Below are 24,198 nucleotides of genomic sequence, written 5' to 3'. Positions count from 1 at the left end.
TGGTAGTGCCACTAGTGTTTTGTATTTTCCTATATTTTACCCCTATTTTCAGATTTCATCCATTTTTTTTCTTTGCACCAGTTAGCAGAATAAAAGAAATAAAGCAAATGGTGAAGATTATTAATATACATCACCATCTGTAACAGTTGGAAAAAAAGCTTTTTAAAAAAACTTGTGCATGTGGATTTTATGTGTGGTAATCTAATGGACTTTCTGTCCCCATAGGGAACAATGAAGTTAATGAAGTTCACATAGATGAGGAACCAAACTGGGATGACGAAGACAGCATTGTTAAAAACCTAACATGCATCTACATTGTTGGCATTGAGGATCCAGTCAGAGACGAAGTAAGTGACCAGTTTCTAGTTTACCAGAGGTTCTGAGTGGGGGAAGTTTTTTCCTGTAGTTTTGTTATGTGTGCTTTTGTGTACTTAAATTGCCTTCAAGTTTAGAAATAGTCAAATTGGTTTTGAACAATGCACTTATTTACTCTTGCTGAAAAATAGAACAGCTCTGTGAAAGTATATGCAAGTTCAAATAAGCTTTCAGAATTGATCAAATTGAAAGCGCAGTAAAGAAAAGAAGTGTGACTGTAACCATGAGATGAAATAGTCTCCTGTATTTGTGGAAAAAGCCATTCCCTGGACTTGACCTGACAGGAACATTATTTTAAAGATGCTAGTATACTGTTAGGCAGTTAGGAACTGTAGCACAGTGAACAGAGATAAAATTGCAGTCCAGAACTGACCATAAGATTCTGTTAAATTGATGAAAAGGAGACCAGATAGACATAGTGCAGGGCTTTTAAAAGAATAGTTTTGTATTCTGTTTTTGGAGGACAGTATATTTTAAGTTGCTGTTTTTGAGATGCATACAGAAGTGCTTTTTTGCACATGTCATCAGGTTCCAGATGCCATCAGAAAGTGCAAGTCAGCAGGTATCTGTGTGCGCATGGTAACAGGCGACAATGTCAACACAGCACGGTCCATTGCATTAAAATGTGGTATCATCAACCCTGGTGAGGACAGCCTAGTGTTGGAGGGCAAGGAATTCAATCGAAGAATTCGTAATGCAAATGGGGAAGTAAGTATATGTTTGGTTCTTTATTTATTCATTTTAAGTCTCACAGTCAGTCTTGGCTATACTATCAGTCTTTATCCTGAACTCTTTTTGGCAACAACAGTGACAGAAATTCTTATCTTTCCATTTTGAAACTATAACAACCTCTGTTCTAACATTTTAAAATTGCAAATGAGTATGGTTTTTAAACATAAATAATCAGTAGGTATTCTTGATATATATTAAAGTGTGACTAAACCCATTTTTCAAAGTCAGCATATCTATGAAGAATCACATGTGGAGAGTTGAATGGCATGAACTGTTTTACTTTGAGGTTGAGCATAATATTGATCTAAAGTTAGATATTGTGGTAACTGTTGAAAAATGTGCTACAAACAGCAGAAGTGCTGATGACGAAAGGAGGGCATCAGCAAAAGGGCTAGCAGTCATGAGTCAAATATGAGTAGCTCACTTTACTGATATCATCCTTCTGTGATGCCTAAAAGAGTCGAGACAATGTTTCTCAAAACAATGTTGCATGACAGCTAACAGTTAATTGTCAGCATAACACAAGCTGGTTAAGTCTTTGGTATGAATAATTAAGTATGATTTGAAATCTAAAATACACAGTTTGCCATTGTGACAGACACTTGGAATGCTATATTTTATTGTCAGTTGTATCACAAATTTGTGGATTACATAATTTTTCCCTCTCATGTATGTTTTAAGACTGATAGGTCAGGAGTATAAAAACTAGAATTGTTGCCAAAGCTTCATCTAGGTAGGGTGATCATATCCTGGTTAAAAAAGGTTCCTGTATTGACTAACATATACTCTGTGAACAGAAAAGTTGTAGAACATAGTATTTATGACATATAAAATAAAAAAAATCTAGTAAAAGCCATAAATATAATTAAAATCAGTAATACTTATCTTCAATTGGCCATCAGAAAATTGACCTGTCTTCAAAACATAATGTGGAATTTACCATCAACTTACAAGAGATAACCATATTTCACATACTGCAACTGAAAGTTGGATCTCTTTATCTGTATAAAAGTGTTTTTGTTTTTTTTTTTGGCAAGGCGCAGCTTTTCTTGTACCAACATAAGTTCATGGTTTAAAACTGAATGCAATGTGCCTATACTTATATAAACCAGTCCTTCATCCTTTCCTCTTACTTGAATTGGTGGGCAGTCTTGTGGCACAACGGTTAGCGCCTGTCACCAATACAGTGAGGATTGGCTGTCTTGGATTCAGATCTGGTCTTGAACATGCTATTCTTTCTTCGTATGTGGCATCTGTTCATAGGACTGGCTGCTTTGCCAAACTTAAGACACATCTTTTCAAAACGGCTTCACTGTGACCCTGTCCTGACCCTGTGCATGCATGATGCATGTCTGTATTTACTTTGTGAATGAATAGCATCTGTAGTAGGAGTAAGTGTGTCTGTTATATGTGAATATAGGTGCATTGACGATTTAGTCTATATATGATTTATGTAAAAGGCTTGGAGCAAAAGGTTTTGAAAAGGCACGATATAAATCCTCATTATTATTATTAGTTGCTTGAGCGGGGTGAAACACCAATCCCCCTCCACCCTCTTGAATTGTTACCTTCACCAAAAACTGCATGAATTTTATCCATCGTTACGTGGTCATCAAAGACATGCTTACCAAAATATGCCTTGCGTTTTGGCTAGTGACGATGCTTTCGCCATCAGTCATGGGGAGGTCAGCGATGTACGTTTTCGGTTGCTACCCATTACAGAGTTATCTAAGTTCACTATTTTTATAAATACTTATAAAGTGATATTTAGTGATATAGAAAATCTGACATTGCATATTATTATTTTATCGTGTTTCTGATGTAGGATTGAAATATACTTAGTTTTGTGATTTGAGTTCAGTCAAACTTAAATTTTGCCACATCACCTTTTTTATGCATTTTTGATTGATGACCTGTTTATCATGTTATTGACTTAAGACCTTTCGGAACTGTGTTTCACTACATTTAACAACTACATAGGGTGGGTAGCTATTTTTACCATTCCAGACCTGTTGAAGTAGAAGAAGATTTTTTATTTCTGCTAATAGGTTGAACAAGCTCTGATGGATCAAGTCTGGCCACAGCTGCGCGTATTGGCACGCTCCTCCCCTCAAGACAAGTACATTCTGGTGAAAGGAATAATTGATTCCAAAATCAGCTCCAATCGTGAGGTGGTAGCTGTAACAGGTGATGGCACCAATGATGGCCCTGCACTCAAGAAAGCTGATGTTGGGTTTGCTATGGTGAGCTTGTGTGTAATTGTGTGTGTGAGAGAGAGATGATATTTACAGTTATGTAGGTGGCTTTGCATGGGATGCATGTGCTTGAGCTGTGATGAGAGAACCAGGGAAAACAAGAAGAAGCAGCTTTTGTAATGATGATGGTGAAATTCATTAGACCTGTGGTTGTTAAACAGAGAAATTACAAAACAAAAACATTCCTGCATTCTCCTTTTAGCAGATGTTTGAAAGCATGAACATTGTTTGCAGCATCATTTGGTTTGGCAAAATAACAACCAAATCATGCATCACTGATTTTAAATATTGTAACCAGCATCATATATTTCTAAAAGATATGTATTGTTGCACAAATTCTTTCTTCATTTTTTAATGGATTAAAAAATAAGATGTGTAATCTGAGAAGCATTTCATCTTTATTGTCTACTTTTGTCCATAACAAAAACAGAAATTTTCCTTTCTTTGAACTTCCCATGAGTAATAAATTAAGCAATATATGGTCGCATCACACAACCATAGAGTTACTTATCCTTAATCCCTTTCCCTCAACAATGGGGGGAGGGGTCCTGTGGTGCGACAGTTAGCGCCTGTCACCAATACAGTGAAGGGTCACCAATACAGTCCTGGGTTTAGCTTGCCTTGGGCATGCTTTTCTTTTTCTGTGTGGCATCAGTTTACAGGCCTGGCTGCCTTGATATGTTGTAGCCTTAGTGTGTAAAACACCAATTTTCCCCACCACCACCACCACCCTGATCCCCCCTCAGCAGTTAATGTCAAAGACACACTTGCATTTGTGCACACACACAGTCCTTCACACAGTGTACTCAGATTTTTTATTAATTGCTTCTTAATTACTGACTTCAAGTAAAATGTGGTGTGATAAAAATAACTCCAAACTCCTGTCAACATTTCTTTCTGTTACCACTTTTCACTTCTTGGACTTCTGTTAGCCTATGAATAGGGCAGTGTGATTATAAGCATCAATCATATTTGATTTTTAAAATCAGTGAAGCATTACACCCTAGATTTAAAATAAGGCACACTTCTGCATTTGTTTGTATCAAGGGTAACATTAACCTACTTTCTCTGTTTAAAAGTGCTTTGTATAAACTGCATTGAGTCCTCTTGTGAACCAGAAAATACTTAATTCAATCTAAATTAGGTCCCTCTGTGCTTGTGTTATTTTAGGGGATATCTGGAACTGATGTTGCAAAGGAGGCATCCGATATCATCCTGACCGACGACAACTTTACCAGCATAGTGAAAGCCGTCATGTGGGGACGAAACGTTTATGATAGCATCGCCAAGTTCTTGCAATTTCAACTGACTGTCAACGTTGTGGCTGTTGTTGTTGCATTTGTTGGTGCTTGCATTATAAATGTTAGTGTTTCTTTTGTATATTAGTAGAAGTACTAGTGGATTAACAGAACATAAATCTCATTTTCCAGACTCTTTAATAAACAATGGCAGGATTTTACTGGAATTATTTTTAAGATAAAAACCTGAAAGTTATGTTGTATCCAGAATATACATACTTGTTAAAACATTTTTTTTAGTTATTCACAACAAATTATGGTCAAGAGGGATAAATTTTTGAATTGTCAAAATCTTTTCTGCAAAAAGTCTTTGGAATCCACTGCAAAAGTTTTTTGTCTTACAGGACAGTCCTCTAAAGGCTATTCAGATGTTGTGGGTGAATCTCATCATGGACACACTGGCCTCTCTTGCTCTTGCCACTGAACTGCCAAGTGATGAGCTGCTGCGACGGAAACCATATGGTCGCACAAAACCTCTCATATCACGTACCATGTTCAAGAACATATGTGGCCATGCTCTCTACCAGCTTATAGTCATTTTTGTCCTTCTTTTCAAAGGTATACACTAGCTTATGCTTTCATTACCACAGCCATCATATTTTTTTCTGTATGCTCTTTAATTTTTACATTATTTCCAGAAAATGTCGTTTTGTGAGACATCTGGAATCTGCTACATTCTAATATGCAGAAGGGCATACTTTATAAGTTTTCTTTTATGCAGTTGAATCTGAAGAAAAGAAATCTGCTTCTGCAAAAATCAAAGATCATTTTACAGCTGCAATACAATTTAATATGTCCTAGAGAGCAGTCAGAAAGCAGCTCACACAATTATAACTAACAATTAAAGCCAATTATAAAAACCTGCATAGCATAGCATAGCAACAACCAACAGCAACATTACACATTCATACCCACCCCAAAGATCATCACTAACCATATCCCCATACAATCACAGTTCAGACCCACATATAATCACAATTCACACATGCCTGTGTTCAGAAGCTGTATCACTGAAACTACGAATGGCAGCTGAGTATCACAAGATTTCTTTAAGCCACTGCTGTATGCAAGTTCCCTGTATGCAGCATGATATAATGTCATAATTGTCATCATTATCTTTAGGTTTTGTGTTAGATTTTAAAAAAAAACCCTAAAGGTATCTGCATTTCTATTTTGTTTCTGTTTATTTTTTCGAATAACTTTCAGTAAAGATAATTCTTTAGGGCTGTGAAAAGCTAGGAAGGAGGTGAAAGTTGAGCAAGAATTTTCAGATTTTCAAAATATCAGTAAATTGTAATCTCAACTTATGTTTTCAGGTCCTGATTTGTTTGGCATTGATGATGGCACTGCCTTGGCCACTAAGGTGCATGCACCACCCACCCAGCACTTTACCATGATCTTCAATACTTTTGTCATGATGACCCTCTTCAATGAAGTCAATGCACGGAAGATTCACGGGCAGCGCAATGTCATTGAAGGATTGCAGCGCAACCCAGTTTTTATTGGTATCTGGATCGGCACCATTGTGTCTCAGGTAATAAAATTAAATTTCCTTTATTTAAGAGTTTGTCATACTTCAAAGGCTAAACTTTTAGTGTCCAGCAGGGAAGAATGAATTCGATCTGGCAGAGGGAAGGGAGGGGTACTTATTGGGCTAGATCAGCGGTCCTCAACCTTTTACTTGTGACGCCCCCCTGACGAACAAAGGTACATCCGCGCGCCCCCCTTGGCCAGCAATGTAAGCTAATTTCACTAATACTGGTATAAGAAACTTTTAAAAAATGACCACCTTCGCTCCCCCCTAGTAAGCACGTCGCGCTCCCCAAGAGGGGCGTGCCCCACCGTTTGAGAACCGCGGAGCTAGATAGAAGCAGTAAAGAATGACCACTAAGGTAGTCAGGTTTGTGTGTACTCCTCACCTCACTGTCTTGGGTTGAACCATTCTCTCTGCCCATAAGCTAAAAGATAATAACAATGGACAGCTGCATATGATAATGACACTGCATCATAAGAAGAGTAGTGGAATTGTTTCCTTTCATAAGGCTTAAATCCATTGTGATATATTTATAGTAACTATCTCATTTTCAGTTAGTTGCACCAACATTCTAGGGAAGTTCTGTGAGCAGGAATTAGGCTTTCCAGATTTAAAAGGGGGGTTGCCTTTACAGAGCGTAATGTCATCAAAGGGAGAAAATAAAGGGGGAAAACAATTCTAAAATCATCATACAACAGTTTGATTTCTGTAACATCATTTATTATCATGATAAGAGTGGTCTGTGTGAAGGGAGAAGACATAGTTTCCTTGCTGAGGATGATATACCAAGAATAATGATGATGATGATGATGATGATGATGGCGATTTGTAATGCGCAGGTATCCATTCCGAAGAATGCTCATTGCGCAGAAAAAAACAAAAGAAGAAAAAATAAAGTGAACAAATATATAAAACACCAGGAAAGTAAAAAAAAATATAGAATGTGACTAAGCTGAAAATATGTTCAGGTTAATGATGGGCAAATGTTAATAATGATACTCTGTAATTGGGGGCGGGCACACACACACCTATATAGGCACACTTTGACCTGTTTGTGCTAAACTGATATCCTGGACATTCCTTTTCACAGGTAATAATTGTTACTTTTGGAGGTCTGGCTTTCCACACACACAAGTTGAATGCTGAACAGTGGCTGTGGTGTGTCTTTCTAGGTGTGGGCACCATGCTGTGGGGACAGGTAAAGTACTCCTCAATCACTCAATCCCAATAAAAAAAATGCCTATAGCATGCTAAACAGTGCAAAGTAAAAGGAGTTACAGAAGAAATCTAAATATAAATTGTCTTTCTTCAGTCTTTACTGGATGATCTAGTGCTAATGCCCCTCCAGCCTTTGCCACTTCTGTGTTGGGATTGAATAAAGAACCCATGGAGGAGGAGATTTTTATAATAGTCTGAGGGCAGCACCGGGCTTCAGTGCGGAGAGCACTTTGGCTATTGGATCTGCTTCCTTTCTGGCCCAGGGGCAATAATTTATTTGGTTAAAGAGCAGTTGTAACCCTTAAACTCCTATAGTCAGGTTGTCTGGTAAGTATCGAAAATAATTTGCATAAAAAATTTTTGAACAAGATCATTTGGAACTGCTTATTGTTATCTATTGATCAGCACTACTAAAAGCTGAAGCAAATATTACCACAGATTGCACTGACTTTTTGTCTTTTGTGCCTGCAGCTGATAACAACAGTACCCACCAGTAAGATTCCAGTGTTTCGCATGCCATGTGGCAAGGCACGTGGTGAGGAGGAGGGTGAGATGGGGGAGGAGGAGCCCCTGGAGGATGATCCTGTCAGCGGTGGCCGTGGCCAGATCTTGTGGGTTCGTGGTCTTACGCGTCTGCAGCAGCAGGTAGGTTGTTGTGATCACCATTCTTCCCACCAGACTCTCAAAGTGTGTGTTGTACTGTTGTGCCTAACTCTTGTGAAGGTTGTACAGTGTTTTCAGTGTTGTGCTCCTTTTCGTGTGTACGTGTGCATCAAGAGAGTCAAAAGTGTACAATGTGTGACAAGTGGTATACATACCAAATACTACATTGATGTGTGTTTAAGTCCAGCTTCAAAAGATCAATTTCTTTCAGAAGTAGCAGATAGTCATGTGAATTCTAAACAACATTGCATGAGTGTGCAGTGAATCAGACAAAGTTTTCAGGAATACCTTTTGTTGGTGTTAAGTTCAAGTGTTTGTTAAGCAGCATGTGTTAATATAGTGTGTGGGTGCATATACGTGTGTAGGTACGTCTGTACCCTCTTGCTGTGACCACACACAGTTTGCAACAACCATTGTACTCAGCATGTTTCCAATGATCTGCATGCTTATAAAATTCATCTTGTTCTTGTAAATGTCCGAAAGCTTGGAAGGTATAAGGGAATTAGAGGTATCCGTAGTAACCAACCTGAAGACTGAGCTGAAAATAACTGTTGTGTCAACTTATTGGAGCATTAAATTAAAAGGGGAAGCTGCCTAGTAATTCCCCCTGCATCTTCTAGCACAGTAATTAGGGGGAAAAAAACTGTTTTGTGTGGTCTTGTTTCAACTCTTTGTGCCATTGACCCTCAAGACAGTGATGTTGGTCTGACAGATTGCCACAAGCAAGCAGAGATGTGTGTGTTTACACATTATTAACATGGCCAGTCCCTTGCTGTGACTTTAAAAAAAACAAACCAGTCCTTTTAACATTCCAGTGAAGACCATACTATACAGGTATCAGAGATATTGATGAGTCGGTAGCAAAAAAGCAGGGGGAGTCTGGTTACTGCAATCATTTCCATATGACGAACAACAAATTAAAAAAACAGAGGAGCCAGAAGTTTTGCTGCATCAGTATTTAGCATTTGAAAATGGTGTTCGTGAGAAAATTACATTATGTAAGAACAACAGAAAGCAGGTCCTCGTCATTGTGGGGACAAATTTTTAATTAAGTTTGCATGTTTTAGTTTTATGTAGAATTTGCTGAATAAAGTTTTTTCCCCCGCTGCTGTATACTTGTGTATAGTATGTACAAAATTGTACTTGATGAATCTCATAAATATGACTGTTAAAACTTTGCCAATCTTTCACTACCTTACCTTAAAGTAAAACAGTAGAAAATTAAATTAAAGCAGATAGTCGGGAAAGGAGAGAAAATTTATTTTATTTAAAGACTTGGAGGTTCTGCCTGCTGTATAGCAGGAGATTCCCATCAAAGTAACCAACACTCTTCTTTAAAGATATTGCTGATTCAACTAGTTTATTCATTGTGTAGCTGCAGAACTGTTGAGGACAAATATAGGTAGAACTCTTGTGGGCTTGGTAAAGTTTGCAGAAGTTTCTTATAGGTGTCACTGTGGAGTAATGTAATTGTATAACATAGCAAGACAACATTGTCATTTATCTATTGTTTTATGCATTGATTGTTTGCATCCTGCAGGTAAGTAAAACATTGTCTATAAATTAATGGTTTATCTGTGTTTTGTCTCTTGTAAATGACCCCCTCTTTATTTCCAACTGTTTTAATGATAATTTATTTATATGGTATGTGGTTTGCATTTGTGTACGGAGTGCCTAGTATGCTCAGTAAGCATGATATTAATACTTAAGTTCAAACTGACTTGCAATTTGTTTGATGTTTAACATTGATTTGCAGAAGTATAATTTATACTAGCATAGACCTTTTATGTTGCTAGTGTAGACTAATTTTGGAAACAATGCTAACATTCATTTGTCAGTTGCTGGGTTGGGGGTAAGATGGAGTTTGTGTCCTGAAGACTTTTCACCCAGTAGGATGAAGAGTAGATACTTGCATGCATGCATGTGGTTGCAAGCAGTCACACACACATGCATGCATGTGCAAGTGAAACAGAGAAATCAGCACAACCTACATTCTCATATTTGTTTCTTCGCCCTTCTTGCTAGTCGTAGAATAAAAATTCAGCAGTCATCAAAATGGATCATTTTGTTTCATCATCCGTAACACCCTCTCAGCACAAACTTACACATCAGTCTATTCTCGGCTCAGTGTTACTGTTGTAAACAGGACTATTCCTTGGTTCTGTGAAGCCCAGGATTCCAGCAAAGTTATGCCTCTTTCTTCTTCCTCTTCTGGCCTGTGTCATTGTTGTCTTTCTGACATGGTTTGTCTGCCTCTGCATATTGCTATGCTTGCATGCTGGTGCAGGCCATGATTGAAACCCAGTGGTCTCAGTTCATCTCTCCATGTGCCCAACTTCCTTCTACCTGGTCTTAAACTCCCCCCCCCCCTCCACGGTTTCTGATGTTACCTTCTGTGAAATGTGGTCAGTCCAGACCATTCTGTCATACACCCACACTGGCTTCCTGTAGCAGGTGGCAACCTCTGTTCTGCTTATGTCAGTGGCGTTGTGATGGATAAACTCACTTGTTATCTCTTGTGTCACTTGCTTTAAGTTATACATTGGTTGAGAGGTTATTGGTCATTCATACCTGATCGTTTTAGACTGGACCTTTCATTAAACTGTGCATTCTTGCTGGTTATGTGTGTGTGTGACACACCTGTGGAGTCAGCAAGTACTTTTTCTGATGTGGTGTTGTGTGTTGTTTTTTTTCCCCATGCCTTAAGACATAAAGCAATATGATTGCTTTAAAAGGGAAACAGCATGCCCAGAGTCATGTGCAGACCCGCCCAATCCCTGCCCCCCCTTTGAGTCATTCAGCAGACATTGTGAAGCATCCACTCATCTGTAAGTGTTGTAGGCTGTTTGATGTTCTTGTTGTTAAATGGTCATGCCTGGCAGGTGTCATGTTTGTTATATCATATTGTTGGACTTTCTGGGCCTGTATAAATTTTGAAAGTGACAGTATGTTGATCAAAGGTGCATCCTTGTCTTTAGTTCCAAAGATGTTCTGAGGGACATCTCTTATTTCATTAGCATTTTGTGTCAGAATGAAACTAACATCAGTAACAAGGGTAGCATTCACATGGAGAGTGTGAACACTTGCATTATGTTGTTTCCTTGATTTGTTGGCTGACAACTTGCTTGTGCGATCACTGTTGTTCTTTTATAGTTTTTTTTTTTTTTACTGTAATGTGGCGTGTTTCTCTGCTGCCTGAGGACACACCCAAACTGTTGCAGAGTGGTCAGGTGTAAGGGATTGGTGTAGATTACCAGCACATAATTTAAATTTGGTAGATCTGAGGTATGGGTGTGTGCATGCATGTATGCATCCACATATTTAAAAGGGCGAGCCTGAAGAACCAGTTTTATTGTACTGTTATAAGGTATTAAGGGGCACTTAATGAATCAGTTAAAAAGGCAGGTGTAATTAATTTCTTTTTAAAGATAAAATCAACTTTATGTACAAATATGGTCAATGCATATGGGCTTGTGTATTGGCTCACATGAGGCATTAAATGCTCTTCAAACAAAAATCCAACAGGTAACAAAAAATGATTGTTAATTCTTTCAGGAGTTCACAGGATCAATCTTAACATTAGTTCAGAACTGAATACAAGGTTATTTAAGGGTATTCTGACACATGATCATACTGATTGACATAGACTTCACTTGAAATGTTCCTCATGTTTATGTAGCTGTGCTCTGTTTAATGTTAGCATGTTCTTCAGATTTGGGCACAGCAACAGATGATTAGCTGTCCATCATTGCTTTGATAGTTCTGATAAGGCCCTGATGTGTGTGAACAAGACTTGGCACCAGGTGTATTGTTTTACAAGCATAGCAGCAGTGGTTGTCTGACAGATGTATTTTCCCACCTTTTGTGTGTGAGTAACTGAGAAAAAGGATGTGTGTGGCATGTGTGTGATGTATTTTACTTCAAATCTAGACCTGGCATACATATCTGCTGTTCTAGTACGAGACAGTGAAAAATAGTAGTCTAGTATTAAACCCGAAAATATAGAGATAGTGCTATACTTTTGGGCAAATATAGAGGTTGTCTGGTGTCTTGTTCATGTTACAGTAATCCTGTAGAAATTAGTGTTACTGATGTACTTGCAAACATGGACGTCTGTTTCTATGGAGATTTGTGCATACACCTTCCTTTATCTGTGCATGCATGCATTTGCATGTGTGCGTGCAGTATTGCTTAGAGATGTGTTGCAGTTCGGCTTTGTACAACACATCCTGATCCTTCATTTAATTTATTTGGTGTTAGAATAGTAGGGAGCCTAGGTGTTTATATCAGACTTAGATGGCTGTAGTTGGTGTGTAAGTAAGGCACAAGCATATGATTAGTGGTAACTGTGCTGTGTGTGCGAGCAGTTGCGTGTGGTGCGTGCTTTCAAGAGCACCTTAGAGGACCTGGAGGAAAAGCGCAGCATACACAGCTTTCACAGCTTTCACAGCCTGCGATCATCACGCTCCCACCATGGGCCACGCACCATCACCGAAGAGGCTGCCATGAACACCTTTGCACGGGACATCTACAACCAGGACCTATTTTTGCGTAACTCTCCCCCTCGCACAACTTCCTCAAGCTATTCAACAGCCCCGTTTCGGGTGAAAAGCCAATCTTTTGAGAATGTGCCCTTGGTCAGCAAACAACCCTCTCCTGTCTTGGCCTCCATCAACCCTGCCCACAAGGCGTCACCACCCAAGACACTTAGTCACTCGGACATTACAAGCCATCGGTCTGAAACCTCCATATAGAGTATTGCACTGAGAGCTGTAGACTGTCACCACTTGTGACCATTATGGCATGTTGAAAATTAGAATAATGATCACTTGTAGCCATCTGATGTTTTCACAGTATTGACTGGGCTGTGGGCAGGAGATGGGCAACCCTAGGTTCCTAGCTGTCACTGGTGAAGGACTTGCAGGTCTCCTAGCCACATTTCTTCCTCGTGTATTTGACCAGTCCCAGACTGTGGCATATTTTTTATAGCATGATGGGCAGATAACGAAGGCCTAAAATTCATTGGAAACATTGTCAAAATGCAATCTTTTTCCTTTGTTGCCACCTCCTGGCACTGATGAATAAGAACTGTTACATATTCCCAAATAAATCATTATAGTGATATGTTCTATCCTTGCCTGTTTTGCACATTCCTAAATGTCTATGATGCATTTGGAGGGGTTTGTTAGAAACTTAGAGACACCCTTCTGATTATTTGTATAACTACTCAAATGTGCCAGTATTCATGCTTTTAGAAATGTTAACTGTTAACAGTCTTGGAACTTGTTGAGGTCTGCAAATGCAGGTGCTAGTTTTGTTGAATTCTTCTATAGACAACTAGGGACCAGTATGGATCCTTTGAAAGACAGTTGACAGTGCAGCCAGTTTGCAGAAGAGCACATATTGTTATCACCTGCTTTATTCTTTTTTCACATTCCTCTTGATGTTAAGTGACTTATGGGCAGTTGTATATCCAGAGTAAGGGAGAAGGGGTTGTCAAGGCTGGGTGGGTTATCCTAGCCTAGCACATGGATAACACCATTTCCCAGTATTTTGAGGGAAGGGGTGGGCAAAATTGTTCAGGCATATTGCTTACATAGTGCTTGCAGGTGCCTGGATTTGAGTAATTTCCAGCCACATCTTTTCTTTGTTGATGGGGGCTGAGATGTCTGTGCCATGTGTATTTTCCTGAGTAAGAGAAAGTATTTTATCTAGATAGTGATGGATAGTGTCATTATGTGCATCATGATATGAGGCTTTCTGCTTGTTGTGATGACCACCTGTATTTTGTTTTTGATGACCAACCTTGTGCATAGAATCATACAGCTGTGATATTACTACAGATCATGTACATAGATGGTGGACAGACATTTAGACTGCTTGCTCTGTGTGCGTGCAGAGGGAGGCAGAGAGTGCTTGCATGGGTGATGGGGAAGTGATGAGAGGGAGAACGTCTGGATATTCAGACATAATAAGGAAGTGGACAAAAGAGAGAGTGATGTCACCTGTTATTATTCTACTAGGGAATCGTTAACATGACCTGTGATTTTTATTTTTTTTCACACCTGCTTGCTGGCCATTGAATCATGAGTTGACTTGTTCTGGCATCCCTTTGGCTCAAGAGAAAACTGAGGCCAGGGTTTGAAGTTGGATAACAGGCTGGCATGACGCGCTTGTTGGGCAACTAATGCAGCCATTAAATACCCAAGGACAAACCATTGTAAACTTCTCTCAGTATCTTACCCTCCAAAGAAGGGTTATTATGTGGAAGCACATGTGTGCACAAGTTACCTGGAGTGCCAGCTTATTATGGCTTCCTGCTCCTAGTGATTGTCTTTTCTGTTTTCAGTAGCATTGTAAACAGTGTGTTGTCATGGTGTCTTGTGTGTTTTTAGTACCATCCATCGTTTCTTTCAACCCTGTGTTCGACCTCTGACCTCCTGCTGTGGTGATCCTGTTTGATCTAGGCACAGAGCTTCCTTGTCACCCTTTCCTAACCCATTTATTTCACACCCACTTTCTCCTGCTTCTGCTTATTTCTTCACATTGTCATTGCTTTTCATCACCGCCAATTGCAGAGTTGTGTCTCTTTGGTGCTGAGTTCATTCCTTCACTAGGCTACAAGCTTGCTTCAGACCTCAGTCTTTCTTGGCCATCTTATACCTCTTATGCCCCAAAACCAAAGTCTTCCTACAACTGAAGTCCCTCGCCCAGATTCTCCCTATAACTTGGTCTTTTTTTCCCTCACACCCAAAGTACCCAAGTCTGTCATCAGGTTGCCATCATCTTTCCTTCTACAATCGTGCTGAAAGGAGTGAACTACTCTCAGAAAAAAGTGTAACCAATATGAGTTATGTTTTATTATATCTTCCCTATTTCCATTTTTATAGCCATTTTCAGCTTAGATTTTTCTTCCAAAACTGTGCTACCACAAACATATTTAAGTAGCGTGTAAGTTATTTTATACCTACAGTTTATTTAGGGCCATTCATTGATAAATATTTCATCTTTTGTTTTTCTTTTTCCCATTTTTCTGTTTTCAGATCCGTGTAGTTAACGCTTTTCGTATGAGCTTAGATGCACGCTACGACAGTCGTAGCATGTCCTCAGTACATAGCTACCACTCCTTGCAAAGTGCTAGGTTGGTATCGAAAAAGTCGCCAATCATACAGGCTGAAGGTGGGGCCGATGCCACATCCCCTGGTGATCAAACAGAAACCCAGTTCTGAGGCCCTTGGACATCCCCCTAGGCCAGACAGCCCTCTCACTCACAAGAATGGCTCATCCTGGAGGATGTCACATTTGCACGAGAGGAAGACTGTGACTTGTTGCAGATACAGAGACTAGAACAGTGCTCATAAGGAACCAATACAAATAGAGCCAGTGTTGGGACTGTGCAAACCTAAACAAGAGATTATGACTGCTGGATGCATGATCAGGCAAAGGGATTGTAAGAAAGAATGTACAAAGTAGGTTTTAACTACCAAGCAACCAATCTACCTATTTAACCATTAGTGTGACAGCTGTGGTGAAAGATTAAGGGCATGTGTGAGTGGTGGTGTTCAGAAATAGGAGAGGCCTCAGGCATGTAGGAGGAAAACAGGAGCACATTGTTCTTGAGCACCCTGAGCTTTCCAGTCTACTGACCCTTTGCTTTCATGATTCTCACCTACCCCATTATCTTCTCTCCCTTTGCTCCACATGACCTTGTTAGGTATTCTTTCATAGCTAAAGCTTACACGACCACCACCTCTCACCACCACCACCACCACACTGCTGTGATTGCTACCAGTGTTAGCGCACCTGCCACTGTTGCAACACTTCAGACTGCCAGTACAGTGATACCTGTGATTAAATGATGCGGATCTCTCCACCTGGCTGGAAGCAGACTGCAAGCTGCCGAGGAGACACCTGATATACCCGTCACTCCATCTGCCTTTCTGCTGATCCCATTATCGTCACCACCACCACCACCACCACCATCATCACCTCTGCAGCCACCACCACCATCACTGCAACATCACCACTCTGCACATGCTTGAGCACCTGTTGATGGGTTCCATCCCTCACCAGTGGTTTTTTTTTTTTGTGTGTGTTTTTTGTTAGTGATGTAAAGTGTAACATGCTAAAATGAGCTGCAGGTAGCTGTATTGATCGTACTGTACATAGTGTATAGTATTGTACATAGTGTGTAGTACTGTACATGATGTATAGTACTGTGCATAGTGTATAGTACTGTACATAGTGTATAATACTGTGCTGAAAAACTTTGAGGTACAACGAAGAGTCTGTCAGGCTGCAGCCTCTGTACCTAGCCTTTTTATTGTTCAGCTGATAACCTTTTCTAACCTCCCCCCTCAAACCCACTTTATCCCTGCCCTTATAAAAACAAGGCTTGCCCACGAGGCATCCCATATCTTTAGTTCCCCCCCCCCCCCCACATGCCAGTCTTTCATTGTCCCCAGACACTGCCCATAACCCTCAGAAAATGTGGTTATTAGTTCTGGTCAAAATTGTTTCCTCTTCTGTGCAACTTGTTAACTCCAATCAATTTTGAAAGGATGGGTTATTCCTTGTTAGAATGGGGGCCATTGAAGACACCTGGGTTATCAATTCTGGGAAATCTGGCCATCACAGGGTTTGTTGTACAGGGTGACTCAGGAGCATTATTGCTGAGATAAATTTAAGTTCTTCAGACCCCCGAACCCTCTTTTTTTTAAATCGGGCAGCTACTAGTTCAGCTTGATCATCCCTGACCTTTCTCTAATCATTTTTTAAATAATCTCAAAAATCAAGAGATTCAGAAGTGCAGATTTGGGTGTACAAGAGTAAAGTGATGCTTTAAAGTTGTTTTGGTAATTGTGGAATCCTTTGTCCTAAAATTCTAAAGCTTTTAGTCAGCAAGAAAAGGGGGGTGGCATATGCAACGAATATTTTGGCATTAGCATTGATTTTAAGAAAGAGTGGGCAGATCTTAAAAACTCTAAAACACTGGCAAATGTGTGCTGTTAAGTACTTCTCTTCCCATGACCTTACAGTTAGGTGAACTGTTCAGTTATACCATCTCCTAGGATTCCATTTCCCATATACCCAATCATGTCCTCTTCACCTCTAGATGAGCTGAACCCAAGGAGATGATGGATGGCCTTGAACCCATACCTGTGTTTGTAGAGCAGTCTTTTTTTGTGCTGTGAGAGAGTTTATACAGAATAAGTTGGTCAAGCATGTATGTTGTGTTATCAACATGTATTGCATGCAGTGACCATGTTCCTTGCTTGACCATTTGCATCACACTGGAGATAGTCACCAGAAAACTTGGAGAACTTTGTTTTTGTGATTTTTAGATTGTAATCCGTTTATGATTTGACAGTTTCACCACATTTATGGCATGGCTTCAAAGTTTATCAAAAGGGAAGGAAAACAGTTTTTTTATGTCTGGAACCACACTCTTGACAAAAAAGCATTTTGCTTGTAATCATTGTATTATTTTGCATAGCAGTGATTTTGTTTGGTAGACATTGATGAATAGAAACTTTTTATTGGGGAAAATGAAAATATTAGAGCATTGAGAATCTTTGTTGCTATATTCTTTTTATAGAAGTTATGCATATAGATTAATGATGAAGATATGCAGTGGAAAACGCTAGATTGAAGAGAACCATTTAATAGTTTTCCAGTGTATTAGCACATTTAAAGGTTAAAAAATGCTCTCTGCCTGATTGCTTTGGCTTGAAAGTAAGCTTATATAAATATATATTAAATTTATAAATAATGAAAATAACTTTGGAAAATAATAATAAAAAGAATCGTGTCACCATTTCATTGTTTTAAAGTTTCGGCTGATTAGTACTTCAAGGCTAGACTTTAAAGTGGACTTGGAGCCTTAATCCTAATATTTTACATTAGAAAGGGTCTTTGAGATGACTGTTTGGTGATTTAGATGTTCACCAGTGTTCACTCTGTTACAGCTGCTATGCACAGCACTGGCTTATTTTTTTGCAGTGAAGTTGAAACAGCAGTTTTGGCTTCCTTTTCTCTTAATATACACTTTTTGTAACAGGTTAGCATGGTTGTGCTAGTGTTTGTGCTTGGCAGTAGCAATGCTGTGTATAGGTGACTTGTGACCTGATTTTTAAAAAAAGCAACTAAAATTTTGTTTTTGTCAGATATTGTCAGTCCTATACTGGCACTCTATATTAATCATGGAAACATAAGCATCAAATTTGGGCATATTGTCCTATCATACAAGTTGTCAGAGGTGGTATATTTCACACACACTAATAGTAAGGCCAGTCACTAGGAAGATGCATTAGAAACTGGGAGAGGTTAATGCAAAGAACAATGTTGCAGCATATTGCTGCTAGCTAACATTGTAATATGTTCCATAGCATATGATGCAGCTGTTTGTTGCTTATAGAGAGCTTTTTCAGCATAATCTTTTCACCCTTACTACACTTTTGTTGAAATTGATAGAATATGTACAGAGTGAGATGAAATGAGAAAAACAGGTGCAAAATTCATCTTGAAAGGAGGGTTTGCCATATTTTTTTAAAATGTTGAAAAATGTTGGGCATTTGATATTTCACAATTTACTTTTGTTCCTTCCCATTGTTACCATCTTTTTCATGTTGATATCATTTGCTTGTTTTGGCTGTTCCTTAATCATGCAAGGTGAATAGTAACATGTTTTCCTACAATTTATTGCACTGATCTAATTAATCAAGAGACTGGTTAGCCTGATGCTGAAGGTGTGCAAGAATGTGTTTTGCTTGACATTGAGGTGTCCACTCATTCTGTATCAGAATCCAGAATAAATATAAGAATCGTCGTTTGATATAAACTTATGAGAAAGTTGCAATTAATGCAGCAGCTGCAATTTTTTGAACTTGTAGCTTTTACTTGCCTGTATAGGGGCTACATCTGTTTATGTGTGTTTACTAATAGTATGCACATGTGTATGTGTGACTTTTTCCCCCCTGTCCTTCACTATGCTGTCATGATTTCTTAATTATCACACCTACAATGGGACAGATTATTTCTCTATAGTTAAATATGCAGTTATATTGAAGCAGATGGTATGTTTGAGCCTTTCTTATTCACCATTCTGGAAAACGACCATTAATCATCATAAAATTTTAGGAAACTCGTGATTATTTTTTGACTTTTTCTCCCTCTCTTCTCCATCTCCCCACTCTCTATGAAAGTAATAATAGGTAATGAGACAAATCCTAAAATTTAAATCATTTTTATTTCATGTATGCATAGACAGGTACAATATTTGCCTTTGTTTTAAGGAACCCTTTTGTATTTTTTTAAATTTTAACTGCAAGGGGGTTTGATTTTAATGGTACTTTGATTTTGGTTGCATATCCTTTGTACTCCATGCCTGTCGCGGGATATGTGTTAGATAGAACGTGGGATAGAACAGTGGAGATGATAAAGGACTAGTTCGTGGGAGTTGTGACCAAGAAGCACAATGCTTCCCTACCATTATTGATGTGCTGTGATTAAAGGGTGTTTAATGACTAATCACAAGCCAGGCCTACAGTGTGAAAGTAGTTAAAATGATCTTTTTCTGTGTACACCATAGGTCCTTGGTTTAAGGGAAAAAAACCCTTTAAATTCTGCCCTTTAAAAATCTGACCTTCTCAAGGCAGTTGACCACAATGCTGATCTGCTTTGATAGGTCCATAGAGGAAAATTGCACTTTCATAGTTATTGACTATGTACATAAAAAAAATAACATCTGAGAAAATGTGAGTGGGGGAAAGAGTTTAAGGGTGAGAGTACTGTGCGAACAGGAAGGTGTGAATGAACATTGTCATTGCAAGCCTCCATGCAAAAATTCATGAATGACAAGTTTACACATTTTGTGTGTTTGACTTTTTTTTAAAAGTCTTTTGTTTTTGCACATGGATAAAGTATTTCACACCTGTGCAAAATCTGACATTCTTGGTTGATTAATGAATTATTCTACGGTCTTTCTGTGGAAGACATCAGCCCTTATAACTCAACATTCCACAAATGTTGATCTAATAAATCAAACTGAAGTTTTCTTTCTAGATTTGTTTTGTAAAGGGAGAATTTTGCTGTCTCCCTTCTCTTCAAATAAAAATTTCATTTTTTGTATGTTATGTTTTTTTCTAATATGATTTGCCTATTCTGTTATATTTTGGGATGTTGCTTATGTTTTACAAGTCCTGTGTACATTTTTTTATAAAGGCCATTGACTGGTTGATTTTTTTCCCCAGGTATCTTTTTCATATCTTTCTAAGGGAAAAAACTATTATGATAAGAACAATTTGGAAAACCCATCTTGCTTACTTTGCATCTAAAAAATTACTCCCGACATCATTTCCCTACCACTGAAGAGTCCAGGAGATTAACGTGCATTCAGATTGTTGCTGTAGAATAGCACAGTACATGCTTCACCTTAATGTATGTACATATTGTCAACAAAAATGTTTTTAATGTAAATTTCTTCATAGTTTTAAACTTGAAAAAAATGTACATGGTTTTTCCTTTCTTGAGGACAATGAGAAGCTGGCTCTTGGGTGATCATGGGCAGTGGGTGAAGGTCAGGTGGCTGACTAGGTGTCACTCAATAGAAGGGAGAAAAAATTTGATTAGTTTCATGAATTGGCTGTTTATGAATTGTTTTCACAGTTACATAGTTCTCAGGCAAATGGTGTGATTTAACCATAATGTGAGAAAGATATGTAAGTGAAAAGAATGTTTGAAAAAGTAGTCATGAAGTAAACTTACAGTTGATGATTCTTCTGATGTGTGAGAAAGGGACTGTTCTCTAGATTAAAATTGGAAGTATAGAATCTTGTGAGGTAAAAATGAGGGTTTTTAAAATTGAAATATAAACCAGAACAGCTAGCACTATCAATCTTTCTAGATAATATGCTGTGAGTGCGTTTGCATTTTTTTTATCCCACCCTAGTGATAACATTTATATACTTTTGATCTAACTCTTCTGTGCACAGATATTTGGCTTAAAAAAAAATTCTATTTCTGTCTTAGCAACATCAGAAAGTCATTTTTCTTTAAAGGACTCTTTTTCTTGTGAGTCCTTTCAGAGCATCCCAATCATTCTTTTTCTGTTAGTGATTTTTTTTAGGACGCATTACTCAGTCTACCTGTACATTTTTCTGCTACACTGCTTATCTTTTTTTTTACACAGTTAACATTTTTATTTATAGTTATGTATATTTATTATGTTCTCTGCATCATTCTTTTTCTCTTCATTCAGCTACCTCTATTTTCCCTTCTTACATGCTTGCATTCCTTCATCTAGTCTCTTTGCTAGCGTGGAGCAGAGCACTGAAGCTCTAGTGCCAATCATTGTATATGTTAGCTCTTAAATTTGTACATGGCAACCCGTCTTCATGCTTTTTGTATATGTTGAATTTTATATTTGCATGATGATTAGGTGCTTTGATGCCGAGAGGTGCACAGGTCCATTGTGAAAAACCTAAAACAGGGCTAATTTATTCCTCTTAAACTCTGCTGCCAGACAGTTGTGTATTATGATTTTTAGTTTTTTTTAAGTTGTTTCCATTGCTTCTGTCTATAACCTATTACTGTTAAAGAATAAAACTTTATAGATTTTGGTAACAGCTATTGCAACACTCATTCCTTACACCCATCTGGCTGGGGAGCTTGTGAGAATAACCTTGTAGATTTTGTAAAGATAATTATTCTTCAACTTCCAACTGTTCATTGCTATAATTTGTGGTTTTTATGAAATAAACATGAAAAAATGTTAATGACTGTTATGAAGTGCTGTGTTTGGGAGCTTATGCAGAGGAGGGGTAGGGGAGAGAGAGAATGTCTACAAGCACTCAAGATAATTCAAGATGTGTTTAACACAACAGTAATGCAAAGTTCCTAAGAATGGCATTCAAAGATGTTTGTGAATCTGCAAAATGATTGATGGTTGATCAGTTATTTTTTTGAAGCAATATTAGCATGTAGGGTAGACAACAGATTGGGTGAATTAGTCCTATATGTGCATAAGAACCATTGATATTGGTGTCCTATATTCTGTGCATGGCATTGGATGTGCATTGCTCAAGCATTTGGGAAATATTTGTGCATAGCAATGATAACAAGATTTCAGTATGGTGAGGCTTGCACCATGGTATGTGTTTGCTATGGATATTTGTGTGCTAGAGAGAGAGAATGCTCAGCTGTGTGCAAGAGAGGAAAATATGTATAAATGTGTGGGTGCATGCGCATGAATGCATGTGGCTGTGTGCAGACACCCTTGTGCATGTGTGTAATCCACACAAGATTATGCTTGTGTGACAAATACATGGGCATGATGGCATCGTGGGTATTGTTTTATTGCATACAGTATTTCTATAAATAGCCAAGAGCTTGATATCATTATGTCCTCCTTATTCTTAGCCTTGCTCTCATACTGTTCTCTGCACCAGTCTCTACAGCTGATGCTTACTTTTGCCTTCTTGTAATCCAGAATTTCCTCATTCCCTGCTTTCCTCATGCAGCTTGTTGCGAAACAACCTTGCTTCCTATTGAAAATCATGGCTTTGATATTGATTATATCACGTTGATGTGCCTCCTTATGCAACAAAATTATTTAAGATTAAAGGTTTCTGCAAGGTTACATCTGTTAAAAACATCTTAATACTTGATGTTTTTCATACCACTTGATGATGTACACACATAAGGATCATCCTTGGAGAATAGTTTGCTAGTTTGGAAAAAAACATCTTGCATGTCTCTTTCATAGAAGGAAGTGGGTCTGATGTAACAACTAAACAAGTTTCTATCCTATTTTATTAGTAACAACAAAATAGCATGGACAGGTTCTGAAAATAAATTTTCATTTTTATGATCACATAGATGGTTGTACTTTTTCTTACATCCAATGCATTTAATTCAGAATTTAAGGCTTGCCCCCCACCCCTCCAGGTTATGAAAGGTATCTTTGTCTTGCTGATTAAGGCAGTTTTTATAACTTGTAAGAAAACAAAGAGGTGGTGGAAGCTTTAACAATATTGTATTTCTTTCATGCATTCATGCTGTATAGTAGTTGTCATGGTATGCAATAATTTGGGATGTGCTCAGTTTAAAATGGATTAGGGGTTAACAGTTTAACATACTGCTACATTTTTTATGATGGGCTTACTTGTTCCATTACAGAAGGTGCTTGCACATAGGTGTGATCTTGTTTAGTTCAGACATTTAACTTAGGTCTTCCCCTTACACATCTCTGATAAATTTATCTTGGAAGAGTTGTAAGTGATGACCAGTTTTTCACAGTATATAATAATAATAAATGTTTACATAGTTTTGTGACACTGTGGAAGAAAGTTTCAAGTTTACCATACAATGAGAATCTGTCTACATTATAAAGAGTAATTAAAAAAAAATTATGTTATAAACCACCTGTCAAGTCACCTTTTCAGAACTTGAATGAGAAATATGTTTGCTATCTATTATTCTGAGAAATATTGGCATGCTTTAATTGCATTTTTGTATGACTATACTCTGGTACGTTCTTTTCTTGGCCTTGCCATGGACAACACATTTTTTTTAAACTTTGCATTTTAGATTTCTTTGCAAAGTCAACATGTTTCTTGACATCAGATTCATGATTTTGCAAAATAAGCAGAAGCAGGATCCATTCAAAGCGTTAATGTTTTCTGAGAACAGCCTCAAAACTGGCCTTTAGTCACCCCTCTCCCACCAACAATTCTCCCTTGAGCATTCTAACATCTTAGGTTGGGTCTGTCTGCTAGGCTGGTACTTCTTGATTTCACAGTGATGCTAGGTTAGTATTATTGATGGAACTTCACAGTTATGCTTATGCTTAGAAAAGGACATCATTATCTTTCTTCTAAGCTTGCTATCATTGTTTCCTATATAGTTCTGGAGCTGTGTATATATTGCTAAACTGTTATGTTAAAATGTAGTGATACATGCAAGTTGGTGAGTCATAGAAAATTTGACATTCATCATATTATTGTAAACCATTACAGCAGCATTAAGTCATACATCACATTGTAGCAGTCACCACATTCCAGGGGGAAAAACACAGTACAATCACAGGCCTAGAAGGACAGGTTCTTAATCTCTGTCTAACAAG

At 38.2% G+C, this 24,198-nt stretch overlaps 1 protein-coding gene across 13 annotated transcripts in view; it reads left to right on the top strand.

The window, feature by feature from the left end:
* LOC112572782 (plasma membrane calcium-transporting ATPase 2-like) overlaps window positions 1-24,198 on the top strand; it is an 87,451-nt gene that overhangs the window by 57,928 nt on the left and 5,325 nt on the right. For 12 of the 13 annotated variants that reach the window (XM_025252655.1, XM_025252667.1, XM_025252654.1 and 9 more), the window contains 8 exons: window positions 226-347; window positions 904-1,083; window positions 3,156-3,350; window positions 4,533-4,724; window positions 5,005-5,218; window positions 5,977-6,194; window positions 7,285-7,392; window positions 7,884-8,057. In XM_025252655.1, coding sequence (XP_025108440.1) covers window positions 226-347; window positions 904-1,083; window positions 3,156-3,350; window positions 4,533-4,724; window positions 5,005-5,218; window positions 5,977-6,194; window positions 7,285-7,392; window positions 7,884-8,057 — 1,403 coding nt within the window. Of the gene's footprint in view, window positions 1-225; window positions 348-903; window positions 1,084-3,155; window positions 3,351-4,532; window positions 4,725-5,004; window positions 5,219-5,976; window positions 6,195-7,284; window positions 7,393-7,883; window positions 8,058-15,118; window positions 21,851-24,198 lie in introns of those variants that run through there. The other variant, XM_025252665.1, reaches the window with a different exon arrangement.

This window comes from Pomacea canaliculata, linkage group LG9 (assembly GCF_003073045.1).
Source record: "Pomacea canaliculata isolate SZHN2017 linkage group LG9, ASM307304v1, whole genome shotgun sequence".
NCBI classification, from domain to species: domain Eukaryota; kingdom Metazoa; phylum Mollusca; class Gastropoda; order Architaenioglossa; family Ampullariidae; genus Pomacea; species Pomacea canaliculata.
Note: the sequence above shows the minus strand (reverse complement) of the source record. Positions and strands in the feature narration are given on the sequence as shown.